This window comes from Heterocephalus glaber, unplaced genomic scaffold (genome assembly GCF_053883595.1).
Source record: "Heterocephalus glaber isolate CG9 unplaced genomic scaffold, H.glaber_assembly_v1.0 deba00001452, whole genome shotgun sequence".
Classification (NCBI taxonomy): Eukaryota; Metazoa; Chordata; class Mammalia; order Rodentia; family Bathyergidae; genus Heterocephalus; species Heterocephalus glaber.
Window position 1 is genome coordinate 20,589,064 of NW_028258302.1, and position 17,639 is coordinate 20,606,702.

Genomic DNA, 17,639 nt, shown 5'->3' on the forward strand with positions numbered 1-17,639 from the left:
AAACATAAGTCACAAGAGAAAAAAATGGATACATTAGACTTCAGAATTAAAACTTTTGTGCTTCATAGGGAACTCTCACGAATGAAAGAAAATACTTGCAAATCATATATCTGATAAGGTACTTGTGTCTAGAATATAAAGAATCCTTACAACTCCAAAAAAAAAATGCTAGCTGGGGGTAGTGGCACACACCTATAATTCCGCACTCAGGAAGCTGAGGCAGGAGGATTGCAAGTTCAAGGCCAGTCTGAACTACACAGCAAGGCCTTGACTCAAAAAACTAAAATAAGAACAAAAAAGCAGTCAACCCAATATAAGAATGGGCAAAAGATCTGAACAGACATTTCTCCAAAGAAGATAAAGATACACCAATGACCAACAGGCACACAAACAGATGCTCAGCAGCAGCAGCTGTCAGGAAATGCAAATCAGAAGCACAGATTTGATACCACTTCACACCCACTAGCTTGGCTGTAATCAAAGACATAACACTTGCCTATAATACCAACACTTGGGAGGCTGAGGCAGGAAGATTGCTTTGAGTTCAAGGACAGCCTGGACTACATAGCAAGACTCTGTCTCAAAAGAAAAAAGAAAAGAAAGAAAAGAAAAAGACCATAACAAATGTTGGTGAGGACGTAGGGAAATTGGATACCCCATACAGTCTTGGTGGATATGTCAAATGGTGCAGCTATTTTGGAAAACAGTCTAGCAGCTCCCCAGTTTGTTAAACATAGCATTCCCCTGTGATCCAGCAGTTATACTCAAGATAAATGAAAGCATGTCCACTTAAAAACTTCTATGCTGCTAGCTGGGCACTCTGGGAGGATGAGTCGGAAGGATCACAAGTTCAAGTCCAGCCTAAGCAACTTAAAAAAAAAAGAAGGCTGGGCTGGGGATTTAGCTCAGTGGTTCTGCCGCCTGCCTTGTAAGCGCAAGGTCCTGAGTTCGATCCCTGGTACCAAAAAAAAAAAATGATGATGTTATGGTTGCATAACTTTGTAGAACCACTGATTTTACACTTTAGATGGGCAGATTGTATGACATATGAATTCTACCTCAATACAAATGGCTGTGCCCAGGGCAGTGGCATGTGCCTCTGGTCCTAGCTACTTGGGAGGCTGCAGCTGTGGACACACTGAGTGCTCACTGCACCCCGTGTTGACAGATGGGAGGGACAGTGAAGGATGGGTGGAAGGAGCCATGGGGATCCGAGGAGGAGGAGGATGGGTGGATGGAGGGGTGGGCTGGCTGGTGGTGGTGGCAGTGGCAGGGTGAGCAGACCATGGGCAGGTGACGGGTGGCTGCTGGAGGGCAGTTTGTGCTCACTGCTTGTCATCCCTCCTTAGCTTTTGTCTTAGTGACTTCATTGCTGAGACACAATACCAACACAAAGGAGGAGAGCTTTATTTTGGCTCACGTTTCAGTCTATAGTCAACTGGCAGAATGACATGGCACAGGGCATGGCACAGGGGCATGGCAGAAGAGCAGACGCTCACTCCATGGCACACAGGAAGCAGAGTCAAGGGAGGAGTGGGAGGGAAACAGACCGCTCCAGGCCACACCCCCAGCGACCCACCTCTTTGGACAAGACCCCTCCTCTAGCAAGCCTGCTAGAAACCCCTGCCATCCAATCACCCCACCCATGAGTGCATGAGACTCTTGAGGAGCATCTAGATAGAAATAACAGCTTTCATTATTTTTTTGCTTGCAAGTTTTAAAAAAATTGTATTAGTACATTTGCAGTACACAATGATTACATTCATCCTTAGGAACCGGTACATGCACATGACACATCTTGATTCTTTTTATTTCCCCTTCCTCCCCTTCCCCTTTCTCCATGGCGTGGTCCCCTTGCCTTCTTGGCTTTCAGCTTCGGGCAGCAGAGGTGGAGATCAAAGACCTGCAGTCGGAGTTCGAGCTGGAGAAGATCGATTACCTGGCCACCATCCGGCGGCAGGAGCGAGACTCCCTGCTCCTCCAGCAGCTCCTGGAGCAGGTGCAGCCCCTGATCCGCAGGGACTGCAACTATAGCAACCTGGAGAGGATCCGGCGCGAGTCAAGCTGGGATGAGGACAGCAGCTCCTGGAGGATCCCCGAACCTGTCATCGTAAAAACCAGCCTCCCAGCAGGTCAGGAGCTCGGCTGCCCCTTGGCTCATGTGTGTCCTTCCCAGCTGCCAAAGGGACAGGGAGCCTGGCTGTTCCCCGTAGGCTGTGGTCAGCACACATGTGACCTAAGCATCCGACATGCGGAGGGGCTGAGAGAGTGCTGTGCTCTGCACACAAACAGACATAAGCTGGGATTCTGGCTGCACCATTCTGTGACGTCCTTGGGACTCCATCCTCATCTGTCATGGAGATGAGTAACAGCACCTCTCAGGAGGTTTCTGGGAGGCATACAGCGTCCTCAGACACCGAGTGCCTTAGAGTGCTGCCCAGTGTGCAGCAAGTGTTGCACTGTCCCATCAGTTATCACCATCACTCTTCCTATCTACAGCAACCCGGGGTAGGGTAATGATCACGACACCTAATTACACACGAGCAAACTGAGTCTCATAGGGTGTGACTTACCAAGGTCAGGCACAGCAGTGTGCTGTAGGACCAGGTGTTCAGGGGTCAGGACTCTGCTTTGGCTGCTGACCTCCTGTGTCACTTTATAGTGGCAGTGTCCCTCTCTGGACTTCTGGCAGAGAGAGTTGGATAAGATGACATTAAAGACCCTGTTGAGTGTCAGGGTCTGTTGAGTCTCTACCTCTCTTGTCTCAGACCAAAGTCAGATTTGTTGTGAATCTGCCTTTAGCCACAGACCTGGCTCTTCAGGAAGTGACAAGCCCTTACACCCTTCCATGGCCCCCAGCAGTCCTGCCTGGTCTGTGTTCACCCAGGCCCTACATCTCGTGACGTTTTTGGTGGCCATGACACCACCATCCTGTTGAAACTCCAGCCAGCTCTGTTTCCTGTCAGCCCTGGGCGGCAGCAGCCTCTCTTGTCCCCACACACCTGCTATCCTGCCTAGGGGTTGGGATGGGGTTGGGCGGCTTCTGTGGCATCTGAGCCCTCCTGCTGTCCATTTCCCAAGATGTCCCTTGGTTGGGCTGGGAAGCGTCCTCCATTTCCAGCCTCGAGCCTGACTCCCTCTGGGACAGCACTGTGGCCACCTGCACCACTCATCCTGCATTTCAGCTTCTGTTTTCTCATAGCAGTTCCAACTGGGCCACAGACCAAGCCAGCCCGAAAAACCTCTGCCTCAGACAGCAGAGAGCCAAACATGGTAAGGCCCAGGGTCGGGGAGGAGTGGGGAGCAGGGGCTCTGTCCCCAAGCACAGTGGCTCTGAGGTGCATAGGGAGCTGGGTGACTTTCATCCTGCTGGAATGGTGAAGCAGGGAGGAGCTTGGACCCTGTTCTGTAGGTGGGCCTGGACCTTCAGCTCACTCTGGCCCTCATTCAGAGGCACTGGCACTTCCAAAAGATCAGAGGGAAGACAGATGGCTTGAAGATAGTGGCCCATCTTGCTGGTGACAGAGGCTTGCATCTCACATCCAGAGGACAAATAACACATTCTAGTTTCCTGGGTCCCAGCTGATATCCTTGGACCAAAAGGGTCCTCAAAAATCAGCCATTGGGATTCTCAAGTCACTTAATTTTCAAGTCTCCCACATTCTGTAGTACATCAGAAATGTGTATCCTTAAAGCAGGGGTCAGCAAACTTTTGCTGAAAAGGACCCAGTAGGCACAGGAGTGATCATCTCACCAGGACTGTCCAGTGGGACAAGGTGGTCCTGAAGGAAGAGGTTCAGTGTGAGGAACACAGTCTGAATAGCAGAGAAAAATAACCAGCCTGGGTGATGGAAAGGCCTGGGTTCCAGTTGTATGTCATAAAGGCAGTTGTGAGCTGTGTCACTTGTTCTGTGACTGTGTCATGGGAGATTTGGGTTATGGGGCATTACCCATCCTGCTCAGGAACGGGCAGGAGACCTGTTTACAGACTGTCTCCTTGTCTGCAGTTTCCTGGGATGCTACCCGTGGGTACAGGGTCTGCAGTAGTGACTGCTTCAGCCCTGTGTCACAGCCTTGGAGAGGCCCAGTGCAGCCCTAGGCCACCAGGCTTGTGGAAGTGCTGAGCCCCTAGCCAGGGGCTCAGATCAGGGACTCTTCTCATGGGGATCTGGACTCTCAGCAGGAAGAAGACCGCTACAGGCTGATGCTTAGTCGGAGTGACAGTGAAAATATTGCCAGTAACTACTTCCGGTCCAAGCGAGCCAGCCAGATCCTCAGCACGGACCCCATGAAGAGCCTTGGTGAGTGCTCTGTGCTCCTGCACTCCTCACCCCCCAAATGGGAGATGTGGGTTCAAAAACTCCACTCCTAGGGCTGGGGATTTGGCTCAGTGGTTTTGTCGCCTGCTGCGAAAGCGCAACGACTTGAGTTTGATCCCCGGGGCCAAAAAAAACCCTCCACTCCTCTATGAGCCACACTTTCCACAGCTATAAAATGAGGGGTGACACCTGCTTCTCAGGATTAGAGATGAGAAGGTAGGGAACACCCATCTAGAACCTGATACATAGCAGGTCTTCAGTACACAGTTTCCTGTTTCCGTGTCCTCAGGAGGAGCCACAGTGTTTGACTCATCCTCCCCAACATACACAAGGAATAGGTCACATGTGACTCCGCTTGTGGGTCACATGGGTGGGTCTTACTAGTTCCTAGCTGGCTTCCTCAGAGGCCAGTATGGCAACTGTCCCCAAAGTGCATGGTAATTTCATCTGCCAAGGACTGCTGAGCTGGAGGTGGGGTGGGGCAGGAGGAGCCCCAGAAGCAAAAAAACACATTCCAAGACTGAAAACCATTTGATTCTTATGCTTTTAAAACTAAAGGCAGGGCCAGGGATTTAGCTCAGTGGCACCACCCCTGCCTTGCAAGCACAAGGTCCTGAGTTCGATTCCAGGTACCAAAAAACCGAAGGCAATAGCTTAGTGTGGTGGCTCATGCCTGCAGTCCCAGCACCTGGGACGCTGAGGCAGAAGGATTACCACAAGTTCAAGACCAGCCTGGGCTACATAGTGAGACCCTGTCTCAAAAAAACAAAAACAAAACAAACACAAAAACTAAAGGCAAGCTGGGAGTAGTGGTGCACACTTGTAATCACAGCACTCAGGAGGCTGAGGCAGAGAGTTGCCAAGAGTTCGAGGCCAGCCTGGGTTTCATAGTGAGTTTCAGGTCAGGCTGAACTACATAACAAGACCCTGTCTCAACAAAGCAACATCAACCAAAAACTAAAGGCAAATCCCATAGTTTATGGTAAAACAGCAATAAAAAGCAATCTTAGCATTCTACTGAAGCTATATAAGGGACAGAGTGAGTAGATTGAAGAATAAGGAAAGGAATAAGCATCAGCTGAGTGCCTGGCATGGTGTCTATGTCGTGTAGATGAGGAAACTTGAGGCTCAGAGAGGTGGAGTGGCTTTGCCCAAGGTCACACTGCTAGGAAGTGGGAGACTGGACTCTGACCCAGGTTTTCTGGTCTGAGGTCCAAGGCTGCCTCAACCCCAAGCCTCTGGTTGGGTCTGAAACCTCAAGTAGAGCAACCTCAGAGGGGTCCCAGCTGCAGGGCCAGGGCTCTGGCTGGGCCAGGCCTCCAACCTGCACACGTGGGGCATTTCCTCTCCACCCCTGCTCTCCTGGCTCACTGATATCCTCTGTTCTCTTCTCCACAGTGCATCACAGCTTGTCGCCAGGCCTCAGCTCCCAGCTCAGCAACAACTCTACCATCCCAACCACCCAGGCCCTTGAAATGCCCCAGCCCCGGCCCTTCCGCCTTGAGTCCCTTGACATCCCTTTCACCAAGGCCAAGCGTAAGAAAATCAAAAGCAACTTGGGCAGTGAGGCTCTGTGATGGCAGCTGCTTGCCGCTACCTGCCTTTAGGCTTCTAAACTGCCAGGCCCTCCCAGGCCAGCCCCTATTAGGCCTCTTCCCTCATCCTCCCAGAGCGACTGGGGCCCAAGAGGGTCCTCACCCTCGGGAAGATACATCCCCTTCCCTGTTCCCCAGAGCCCACCTCTGCCCAGGCCTGAGCCCCTGAGAGGCCTGCTCCAGCTGTCTATGCCACGTTAGTGTTTCCGTCTACTCTTTGGCCATGGAGCCTGCAACTTGTGCCACAGAGTGGCCTTTGCCTTGCTGGGCTCCGCAGCTTCAGGCCTGCTGTAGGGCCTTCGGCAGCAGCCTTGGCAGCAGCTGACGCACAGATGAAGCCCACATCCTGGTAACTGAAATTTGTGCCTCTGTGTAGGTGGCCCTTTCCAGAGGACAGCCTGGCCCTGCAGGACGGGCACACAAGTCCTGGAGCAGCCGTTCTGCTCGGGCCACTTCTGGCTGGACTGTGGCCCAAAGAAGGCTGCTGCACATTAAGCTGCCCAATAAACTGCCTTTTAGAAAGAGCTCCCCTTCTCTGTTCCTCAGTGTTACTGGGGGCCCTTCCTGCTGTAATGGGGACGCTCATGCTAAACAGGGCTCACTACTGCCTGAGGCCTTTGGAACCAGCAGGCTGCAGGGTTTCTGCGGCTCCCCACAGTAGCGAGTACAAGTGCATTTTTCTGGGGAGCGCAGGAGCTTTCAAACGGTGTGTGACCCGGGAAAATAGAGCTCTTCTTGGGGAAAAGTCAGCGCTTAAACCCTTCAAGATCTGCCTTGATCCTCCCAGAAAGGAGGAGATAATTAAGCGGCCATTCCAAAGGCACACAAGTAAATAGGGGGCTGGATCTCGCTGATTCCTATTTTGAGCCAAGAAGGGAAGTGCGAGGCCCGCGTAACAGCGTCTGCCTTCAAGGCTACACATTTTTAATCCACCGCCCCTCACCATGGGGCCCCGGGCGGGGCAGTGAGCTGCGAATAGGCTCTCCTAGGGCCACGACCTTGATCCCCCCCCCCCCACGCCCGTACCGGGGATCGGACTCGGGTCCTTTCGCTTGCGCAGCAGGCGGCGAAACCACTGAGCTAAATCCCTGGCTCGACCTTGATCTTATTTTCCCACTTCCTTGGTCCCGAGGGGTGTTCGGGAGGTGGGTCTGCTTTCCAGTTCTGAGTCAGTCCTAGACTACTGAGGACCTATGAGGTGGTCCAAGGTAGCTCCAGAGCTCGGCCAAGAAGCAACAATCAAGTACTGCAAGGCCATGACCCACCCAGTGAACCAGGTTAGACCACGAATTTCTGTCGGAAGCTGGGACAGAATCCTTGGCGGGACCAGGGGTGGGCGGAGCCAAGTGGCATTCGAGCTTGTTGATTGGCCGCGGCTGCAGAGCTGTCTCTCTAGGATTGCGCCTTTTCCCTTAGGGAGGCAGGGCCTTGAGACTCTTTCACCAATAGAGTGCAGAGAATTAGCCTCTTCCCGGGGCACTTCCGGGAATGCTCCCGCTCCAGACTGCCAAATCCGTAGCTCTGGATACCGGGCCGCGGTGATCAACATCACTTCCGGGTGAAGCTTCCCAGCCCAGAGCCGTGATTGGATAACGTAGGGACACTTCCGGTGTCCAGGTGCTGCATTCTTTGGCAGAAAGAGAAAGATGGATCCCTGCCCCGTGGTCCGCGCTTGGTCCCTCTTATGGCTCCTGCTGCCCTTGCTTGGCTCAGTCTGCGCCAGCGGTCCCCGAACGCTAGTGTTGCTGGACAACCTCAACCTGCGGGATACGCACTCGCTTTTCTTCCAGAGCCTGAAGGGTAAAGCAGGGTCCGAGGGGAAGGCGGGTGAGGGTCTGGTGTTGGAAAGGCTTCCTAGAGCGTCTCCACTCTCTCCCACTCGGTTTCCTAGAGCGGACCGCCTAGGTCTGGCCACGCCTGGAGTGAGAGTGAGGCCGCGTTATATGCAGCAGGCGTTTCCCTTTGCGTCCCGTCTGTCTCAGCTCCCTGTTTTCTTTTCGTGCAGACCGGGGCTTTGAACTCACCTTCAAGACCGCTGATGACCCCAGCCTGTCTCTCATTAAGTATGGAGAGTTCCTGTATGATAATCTCATTATCTTCTCACCCTCGGTAGAAGGTAAGGAATTCGCGTTTCCCCCAGCACCGGGAGTCGAGCCTCGGGACGGATCCATTGCTTTTATCTGGTTCTTGGGCGTGTTTGGGGTCTGGGGATGGGTTGCCAGGTCTTGGCACTGCTGCTGCCAGAGAAGAGGAAAATGTTAATTTCTAACCTGGGTTCAGGAAGGAACCATTTTCCTAAAAGACACTCCTGGAATCGTGAGGAGTTGCTTTAGACCTGCTGCCTATTGCCTTCGACCATGGAAGTCAGAGCCCTGCTGCTTTACCGAGAAGGGAGTTTTCTCTGCAAAGGGTTTGATAGAGGAAGAGCCCTCAGTAGGGTTTGTGTGGAACGAGGAATTGGTGTTTGATTAGTGAGGATTAATGTGAAGAGGCATTGTGTAGTGTGGTAGTTGATCTTAAGAATTCAGATAGATACATAGTCTCCAGCTGCAAAAGAGCCTTAGCAATTAACACCACTCCCACCCCCCCACACCCCTGTTTGCCATTGGATGATTATGTCCAGCAGCCTAGCAGAGGGCTGATTGTTAAACACAAGGAATATCTTCATGATATTATCTAATATATACTTCAGTATTACTATCTTATGAGGCAATCCACTCTACTGGTGGACAGTTCTGTTGTTATTAGAGTGAAAAATTTCTACTTTATTTTGGAGAGTGATATTCTTACACTCCCCAGGGCCTTAGGGAACAAGTCTGATGCTTATCTTGATGAGATCATTGCCTTTACAGAGTCATACTCTTCTCAGGTCTTTTTTTTTTTTTTGGTACCTGGATTGAACTCAGGACCTTGCACTTTTGAGGCAGGTGCAGTTCCACTGCGCTAAATCCCAGGCCCTCAGGTCTTCTTTTCTTTCTTTGCTTTCTTTGGTATTGGGGATTGAACACAGGGCTTTTGCACTGACCTACATCCCAGCCCTTTTTAAAATTTTGAAACTGAGTCTCAGTCACTAGGTTGCCCAGGCTGGTCTCAAACTTGCAATCCTCCCGACTCAGCCTCTTAGGTTGCTGGGATGACAGACATACACCACTACTACTGGCTTGAGTGTTTCTTTTGACTCAATATCCCCAGTTCCTCTTGAGTATTTCCCTCTTTTGTCATGGATTTTTGGTGAACATGCCTGTCATTCTCTTACTGCATCTGAGTATCTTTTTCTCATAGAACTCAAGTTGTCCCTGCCTAGGTAAGATGCCCCTGCCATCCCTCCCTCCAGTTGATGAAGTTTAGGAAATCTCTTTGGTGGCAGCTACTTTATTTTCGGTAGGCCTTGTGAAATTGGGGTCTGCCAGAGCCCTGAAATATTTTTCTCCAAGCTCCTGTCACTTTTCCCAACTTCCCTGCACCATGAGCCTTTGAAATTGATTTTTGGAGGCAAAAGCAGTTGGACAAATGTGACCCCAGACTGGATTTAAGTTGAAATCTCTAAATGACTGGGCAGGTGGAGCCTTCTGCAGAGTGATTATTCATCTGTTGAGTTTTGGGGAGTCTAGAAGAAACACGATCCAGTGGATGGGGTGAGATAGTAAGGACCTGCCCTTGAGGAGTGCTTTCACTCTGTCCTTGAAGAAGTAAAAATAAAAGACTGGAAGTGAGTTAGCAGGCCCTGTGTTGGACTGTAAGAGGATGTGGTGGGAAGCATCCAAGGTGTGCTTCTGGAGGTCAACTGGGAAGGAAAGAAACAGTGAAATCAGACAGTTTGGGAGAAGGTCAAGAGAGGCTGTTGGTGGTGGGAGAAATGTAAGAGAGCCTAAAACAGGGTTTTCTGCATTAGAAGTTAGTCATTTGCATACCTCCTTCAGAATGTGATTTCTACCAAATTTTGTATCACTTGTGTTAATAATTACTTAATATTTTTCTTCAAATTGACCGTGCCTAAAAAAATTGAAACTAAAATAACTTTATTGTTTTTTGAGAGAGTGTCTCACTGTATAGTTCAGTCTGCCCTTGAACTCACTGTGTAGCCCACACTCATGGGCTCATGAACTCATGGTAATCCTCCTGTCTCAGCCTCCTGAGTGCTGCGACTACAAGAGTGCACCACCACACTCAGCTTAAATAACATTTTAAAGGGGAATCAATAGTGAACACACTATCACGACTTTTTGAAAATAGGAAGGGAAGACAGTATCATCACTTGATATATGTAGAAAGTTCCGTGAGTAGATGGAGTAAAAGCAGTGCTGTTAAGTTCTAGCCAGGTACTGTTGCCTAGTGAAGGTTTGAGCCTGAGGTTCCCTCTTCAAACCAGATATTAACAGGTGTAGGGAAGTTCTATTCTATTATTAAACTAAGACATTTTCTTTGATGGAGAAAACTTGAATGGAAAGGGAGTAACTTTCTCTCTGTGAGATTCAGCATCATTTAAACCCCTATCTCCACATCACTCTTGTGACCTTTTCTGCCCCGGTAGTGGGTCCCACAATAGGAGCTACTGTCCAAGGAAATCCTCTGAGGCACCCTGGGGAGAAGGCTTCTAGGGGTTCAGTGAAGGGGTTTGGCCTGCTCTGGGGACCCTGTGTGGTCTGTGACCATGTTTCTCATCTCTATGTGCAGGCTCTTCCTGTTCCTTCTCCATGCCCCGGTGGGTCCTCTGCTTTACCTGCGACCAGGAGGCTCCCAGGCTGCATGCAGTAATGACTCAGGGGGCTGGATCTGTAGCTCTACAGCTGGAAGACCTGGATCCCTGTTTTGTAGATGGGGAGATGGGCTCTGAAAGGTGCAGGGATTTGCCTGGTTAACCCCAGGCTGTCTCAGTTCCAAAGCTGCTTTTCTTCTTTTCGGGGGGTTTCTCAGCAGTGTAATTTTTTCTTTCTTTCTCTTTCTTTCTTTGTCCCTCCTTCCCACTCCTTCCCTCTCCCTCTCTCCTTCTCCCTCTCTCCTTCTCTCTCTTCCCTCCCCCTTCTACCCCTCCCCCCTACTTCTTTCTCTCCCTTCTTCCCTCTTTCTTTTTTTTGGTACTGGGGATCAAACTCAGGACCTTGCACTTTCGAGGCAGGCGCGATGCCACTGAGCTTCACCTCTAGCCCTTCGCAGCAGCCCCTTTGACCTTCTTTGTGGTGGGTGCTGCCCTGGGCACTGTAGGGTGTTTAGCAGCATCACAGGCCTCCACCCACAGATGCCAGTAACTACTTCCCCAACATTATGACACCCGAAAATGTCTCCAGACAGAGACCTCCAGGGGGGCCACATGGCTCCAGGTGGAAAGCTACTGTGCTGTGCCAAGAAGCTGTTTTTGACTTAAGCGTGCTGGCTTCTGTAGGAGAGTCCCTAGTTCGCTTTCCAGATGTGCTAAGAGGCAGAGTTCCCAGGTGCAGGGGATCTCTTTACACCTGAAGTGTTTTTTCTTGAAGATCCAGGAAAGAGGGCTGCTCACCTCTGCACATCTTTATAGTCACTTTGCTTCCGGTCCACCTGTCATGTAGGTATCTAATGGACAAGCTTCTACATGTGGTCTTGATGAATCGGCACTTCCATCCTTCTATGTGCTCGCCAGACTCTTCAGGACTGTTCTTAAAGCCTCTCTTTTGGTCACAGCCACATCCAGTCTGTCCACAGGCCTTAGGGGAAGGGTCCTCACTCCTATGTGGCCGGGACACCCTCTTCACAAGCTGGGCTTCTCAGCGGCCTACCAACCCAGCACTGCTTCTGCCTTGTCCCCCAGGACCACCCTTTAAAAACATAACCAAGTTATGTCAGCCTCTCGCTCACATTCTCTGGTGGCTCCCCTCTGCCCAAGCCCTCATGCGCCTCAGTGTGAAGCCTCCTGAACTGTCCCTCACCTCACTGGTCTGCATCTCCAGCCCAGCTGCTCTGTGCTCCCTGCTGGGGAGCGTGGTCTCCACCTCATGTTGTTCCCTCTGCCCAGAGTGCCTGCCTGGCTCACTCATATCTTTTCAAATGTCACTTGTTGGAGGGCTTCCCTCAGCAAGCTTGAACAATAGCTCCTCTCCCATTGTCCTCTTTATTTTCCTTCCCAGCACACAGAAATACTTAGCTGTTAACAAACAAATAAATTGCTGAGCATGCTGTCTGTTACCTTACGTTGAACATTAGACTTCACTTTGGGAAAGACTTTTGAGGCTAAATGAACCTCACTCCTAATTTTGCATTTGGAGGCTTTGGTGGCAGTCATCAGACCAGACTGACCAAGAGATGTGATCTCATGGTCGCAAAGGTTGGTATTTCTTTGATTCTTTTTTTTTTTTTTTTTTTTTGGTACCGGGGATCAAACTTGGGACCTTGTGCTTTCGAGGTGGGTGGCGGAACCACAGAGCTAAATCCCTAGCCCGGTCACAAAGCTTGGAAGTTAATGAGCCTTTCTGGTGATCATGTTGAAAAAAGTAGTATGAGTCATTCTCTTGTGGATAACATGGATATAAATCTGTATGGTTATGGGAGAGAAAAACCTATGAATGACAGGCCATTGACAGCGTTGTCCACAGATTTAGGTTTGTTTTTTCTCAAACAGCTTAGATGAAGTGAAATCAATAGGCTCTGGGTGAGCCAGGAAGGTCTCTAATGAGGGTACAGGTGATGGCATTTGAGTAACATCCTTCCAGGGAATGTGAGTGGCACATGCAGCTTTTCTAAGTGAATCTGTTATATGTGACCTGAAATACTTGACAGAAGGAATCAGCACATGTTTGACTAGCTCATAAACCTCTGAAAGTTCATATCTCAGCCATTACTTTGAATTGCCACTCTGGGAAAATGGGCGTCTGCCCTTCATTGGGTGTGGTGTCCTGACTTCCCTTTCATTTTGGGCTTGCAAGGGTTCCCCTCTGATTGGTTGTGGCCAGTCTGCAGGGTCATCCATACCCCCAGTGTCAGCAGTGAGAGGCTACCTTCTGGTTACTGTGTCTGGTGCCTTCTTTCAGATTTTGGAGGCAACATCAATGTGGAGACCATCAGTGCCTTTATTGATGGTGGAGGCAGTGTCCTGGTGGCTGCCAGCTCAGACATCGGTAAGTCTGGCCTAGGAAGGTCTGGTGCTTTCTGGCATCTTCCCCAGGGAGCCTGGAGAGTTTTACAGATGGAAGCTGTCAAATTGGCATTTGCTGGGTTGGCCCTGGCCAGGAAGTCAGTGAGGGAGCTGCTGGGCTGTTTGTTACTCGGTCCCACCTGTGCTTTCCTGTGACCAGAGACAGTGAGATATAGGTCATCGAAGGGCTGGAAACCCTGGCTGGGCATTCTTCATTGTTTTGTTTTGTTGGCTCTTCCATTCCAGAAAGATGACAAGTCAAGGGAACCCAAAGCATTTGACAGATTTTTATTTTGTTTCCTATTTTGGAGAATTTCAGAGATACCCAGAAGTAGGCAGGGAATTGCATCTTTAGCCCCATATGCTGATCGCCCAGCTTCAACAATGAACACCTGGCCAGTCTGGTTTCATGTTTCTCAGTACTGACAGGTTTTAAAGCCACCTTCCTCATAATGGAGTGGAGCAGCCCAGGCTCACCAGGTTGGGTTTGGCTAAGGTGGTCCCTTGCTTCGGAGGGGCTGAGCTGCAGTAGACGATTGTGTATTGTGGAGGGCGAGGCCCAGGCTGTTGTCTCATCAGCTCAGATTCCGCCTGACCTTTCTAGCTAAATGGATGCACCTTAAGACCATGTTCTTCGGTATCAGGAATTGAACTCAGGACCTTCTGCCTGCCAGGCAGGCGCAGTGCCACTGAGCTAAACCCCCACCCTTGAGGCCATACTCTTAAGTGAAATAAATAGGACACACATGTGTAAATACCACATTGTTTCTCTGGTGTGAGAACCTGAAAGTGGAAATAAGGACTAAAATGTATAATAGATGTAGGGAAATGGGAAGAAAATGTTCAAATGGGAAGGGGAACAAGGGAGGAGGGAGGGAGAAAGGAAAGAAGGGACAAAGAAAAAGTGAAAATAGAAGGAAAAAAATGGAAACAAAGCTTTTGTACATAGGGGAGGGGGCGGGGGGGGTGGGATGTATCATATATAGGTGCAAATTCCCCACAATGAGTGTTACCATTATATATGCCTAAAACATACCAATAAATGTTTTTGGTGTTGGAGTTGTTGGGAGCCATAAGGAAGCTGTGGCCCTGCTTGGCCTGGCCCACCCATAAGGGCTCAGCCAGGCATCTCCTGGGTCTGTGTAGGTGACCCTCTTCGAGAGCTGGGCAGTGAGTGTGGGATCGAATTCGATGAGGAGAGAACGGCTGTCATTGACCACCACAACTATGATGTCTCAGACCTTGGCCAGGTAATGAGGCCTGTCACCTTGAGGGTTTCTGGCCTGTGCAGCAAAGCTCAGCTTAGCCTAGAGACCCAGAGGGAGCCAGGAGGGACTTCTTGACCCAGGGAACCTCTTCCCAACCCTCCTCTTTCCCTCTGCTTCTTGTAGCATACGCTCATTGTGGCTGATACCGAGAACCTGCTGAAAGCCCCGACCATTGTTGGGAAATCAGCTCTAAATCCGATCCTCTTCCGAGGAGTTGGGTGAGTGAGCAGGGAGAGGCCAGCAGAAACCTGGGGGAAAGAAGGGGCCACTAAGCCAAATTTAGGATTATTTAGGGGCATTCCTTCCCCCAGAGGATGTGGGTGGATTGATTTGTTACAGCAAGAGGAGAGCTAAGTGTCTGCTATTAAGAAAAGGATTTATCCCTGGGAAGAAATGGCCCTCAGCCATCCCACACCCTTTGGGCTCAGCCCTGGATCAGTGCTGGGGTGCTATTTTCTCCTCAGGATGGTGGCTGATCCTGACAATCCCTTGGTATTGGACATCCTGACGGGCTCGTCCACCTCTTACTCCTTTTTCCCTGATAAACCCATCACTCAGGTAAGGGCCTTTGTGGTCTTGAGCCTCTGGCTCTGAGGCCCAGTGGCACAGTGCTTTTTTTATTTGAAAGTAAGAACAAAGAGGAAGCACATTGCTGAGGCTGATGAAGGGGCCAGGTGGTAGGAATGGGCACACGGGCAGCAATGGTGTGGTCTCTAGTTCCTTCCTAGGTGGGGACACTTAGGTGTCCCACGTGCTGTCCCCTTGCTCTGATGGCTTTGCCTGTCTTAGCACTGCCTGGGTGCCCTCTCCTCTGTTGCAGTATCCCCATGCCGTGGGGAAGAACACCCTCCTCATCGCCGGGCTCCAGGCCAGGAACAACGCCCGGGTCATCTTCAGCGGCTCCCTGGACTTCTTCAGTGATGCCTTCTTCAACTCAGCAGTGCAGAAGGCTATGCCTGGTGCCCAGAGGTGGGCATGGGGGTGGGAGTGGGGCCTGGGTGCATGAACTGGGAGGTGTGGTCTGTGTATGTGGGGAGGAAAGAGCTTTGTAGCTATAAGTGTCAGAGGCTGCATGCCTTCTGGGACTTTCAAATTGTGAGGTGACCTTGTTGCTCTATTGCTGGTGTTGGCGCTTCAGACTTTCCAGGGTAATGGCAGATCTAAAGACCCCAACCTTCACCACTCCTTTTAGAAAATTGTGACTTGTGCAGACCACCACCAGCCACATCTTGTTATCATTCTGTGCTGCCCTTAACCATGGACCCCTAGATGCATGAGGCCTACCACAGTCCTTGCTTACATGCACTGTCTTGGTGTCAGGCACCCCCGGGAAGAGGCTGGCTCAGGACCCCTGGCCTCCTTTTCCCTCCTGCAGGTATCCCCAGACGGGCAACCATGAGCTAGCTGTGGCCCTCTCGCGCTGGGTGTTCAAGGAGGAGGGTGTGCTCCGTGTGGGGCCTGTGTCCCATCATCGAGTGGGTGAGATGGCCCCACCCAATGCCTACACTGTCACCGACCTAGTGGTAAGAGCTCTTGGGGAAGGGCCCTGAGGCTTTGGCCAAGTTGAATCAGTGCAGCTCAAAATCATTCATCAATTGTTTCAGGCCAGGTCAGAAGTACGGGGCAGGGTAAGGGGAATAAAGAAGGATCAGTATGTTTACCTGCATCCCAAAGTAGGTACTTTGAGATGCAGAGCCTGGCACTACACCACCAGCCTAACAGAAGACTCTTTGAAGAAGCTGTGTCATTATGGGATTGCAGCTGCTTAACTCAAAAAGATTGTGCCGCTTAACCCTGCTCAAGAAGTGGGATTTATGAGAGAAATGACATTTCACTTGGGTCTTAGGATGGTTCTGTCAGGTGTCCGTTGCTTGACAGTGCCTGGTGTATTTGGGGATGCAGAAGGCTTTCAGCTTTGGATTCTGTGCTAATTACCTTGGACCATGATGAGGCAGGGCTGCCACCAGGCCTTCTGGGCACTGTGGTCAGACAGGAGGGTGGGAATTAAAGGCACTGTGATGCACCTGCAGCCACTGTCACCCTGGCTGACCCAGCCTTTTGTCTCAGGAGTACAGCATCGTGATTGAGCAGCTCTCCAATGGCAGATGGGTTCCCTTTGATGGTGATGACATTCAGCTGGAGTTTGTCCGCATCGATCCTTTTGTGCGGACCTTCTTGAAGAGGAAAGGTAAATGTGATTCCTGCCAGAGCAGGCCAGGGGTGTGCACGGGGGGGGGGGGTGTGTTAGTGCAGCCTGTGCCCCACACTTGCTCCCACGACGCTTGGCTGAGAAGCACTTGGAAGACCCTCCTGGTAATGTGTTGCTTCTTCCCCAGGTGGCAAGTACAGCGTCCAGTTCAAGTTGCCTGACGTGTACGGTGTCTTCCAGTTCAAAGTCGATTACAACAGGCTTGGTTACACGCACCTGTACTCTTCCACTCAGGTGAGTGGGCCATCCCTGTTCAGTCAGCGGGTGCCCTTCTCAGGTCTCCCAGCGGCTGGGCCTGCCACTTCTGTCCTGTTTCAGGTGTCAGTGAGGCCACTACAACACACACAGTACGAGCGCTTCATCCCCTCGGCCTATCCTTACTACGCCAGCGCATTCTCCATGATGGTGGGGCTCTTCATCTTCAGCATCGTCTTCTTACACATGAAGGAGAAAGAGAAGTCAGACTGAGGGGCAGAGGCCCAGGACTCCAAACAGCAGGGAGGCAGAGGGTTTTTATGTGGGGTGTGTGTTGTGTTTTTGTTTTGTTATTAAAGCCATGAGAAAATGGCACAGCCTTACCTCAGTGGGAGATGCAGCATTGAGTACCAAGGTGGGGGGGGCGGTCAGGGAATCATTTTTGTGTGTTTTCCCACCATGAATTGCCACATGGCATTTTTAATAAGTGCAGTCATTCCCATTTCAAAAATAAAAAACGTTGCCCTCACACCTCAGCCGGACCCTGTCATGGTTTGTTGATGCTGGGGTTGCTGTTCGGCCACAAAAGTGGCTGCTTTTGCTTGTGCCAAAAACTGGGCTGTCTAGCTGAAATGATAGCACATCCTGACTTCTCAAGGGCTAAAATAAATTTGTGAATTCACTGAGGAGGAGTGGGGAAGCAGTGAAATGGGAAATTTAAAATGACAGCTCTGGATTAATGGAATTAGAGAACTACTTGGTTGAAAAAAACCCCCAAAGTTTAAGTTTACCTTGCTTTAAGGAATAGCTCTATTCTTTTGTAAGATTTGTAAAATGCTCCTCAATGTTGACATCTGCCTGTGAAATTTTTTTTTTTTTTTGGTACCAGGGACCGAACTCGGGTCCTTGCACTTGTGCAGGAGGCGGCAAAACCACTGAGCTAAATCCCGG

At 50.6% G+C, this 17,639-nt stretch overlaps 2 protein-coding genes and 1 long non-coding RNA gene across 12 annotated transcripts in view; 2 read left to right on the forward strand and 1 right to left on the reverse strand.

The window, feature by feature from the left end:
- The window catches only part of Kif17 (kinesin family member 17), a 42,133-nt gene extending 35,695 nt beyond the window's left edge, over positions 1 to 6,438 (forward strand). For 2 of the 10 annotated variants that reach the window (XM_021262961.2, XM_021262965.2), the window contains 5 exons: positions 1,874 to 2,132; positions 3,203 to 3,273; positions 4,181 to 4,301; positions 5,718 to 5,855; positions 6,291 to 6,438. In XM_021262961.2, the coding sequence (XP_021118620.1) occupies positions 1,874 to 2,132; positions 3,203 to 3,273; positions 4,181 to 4,301; positions 5,718 to 5,855; positions 6,291 to 6,409 (708 nt within the window). In that variant the 3' untranslated portion in view covers positions 6,410 to 6,438. Of the gene's footprint in view, positions 1 to 1,873; positions 2,133 to 3,202; positions 3,274 to 4,180; positions 4,302 to 5,717 lie in introns of all 10 variants that reach the window. The other 8 variants (XM_087215660.1, XM_087215658.1, XM_021262963.2 and 5 more) reach the window with 7 other exon arrangements.
- On the reverse strand, positions 2,130 to 7,294 carry LOC147827271 (uncharacterized). Its single transcript, XR_015452815.1, has 3 exons — positions 6,941 to 7,294; positions 3,755 to 3,782; positions 2,130 to 2,685 (listed from the first exon to the last, which is right to left on the reverse strand). It is a non-coding gene; the product is annotated as an uncharacterized LOC147827271 (long non-coding RNA).
- Positions 7,295 to 7,371: 77 nt separating this feature from the next.
- Ddost (dolichyl-diphosphooligosaccharide--protein glycosyltransferase non-catalytic subunit) lies at positions 7,372 to 17,224 on the forward strand. Its single transcript, XM_004850474.4, has 11 exons — positions 7,372 to 7,714; positions 7,920 to 8,030; positions 12,913 to 12,999; positions 14,163 to 14,266; positions 14,408 to 14,502; positions 14,749 to 14,842; positions 15,105 to 15,253; positions 15,660 to 15,807; positions 16,352 to 16,472; positions 16,621 to 16,727; positions 16,812 to 17,224. The coding sequence occupies exons 1-11, from the start codon at positions 7,561 to 7,563 to the stop codon at positions 16,959 to 16,961; spliced, it is 1,320 nt and encodes a 439-aa protein (XP_004850531.1). The 5' UTR covers positions 7,372 to 7,560; the 3' UTR covers positions 16,962 to 17,224.
- The last annotated feature ends 415 nt before the right edge of the window (positions 17,225 to 17,639 follow it).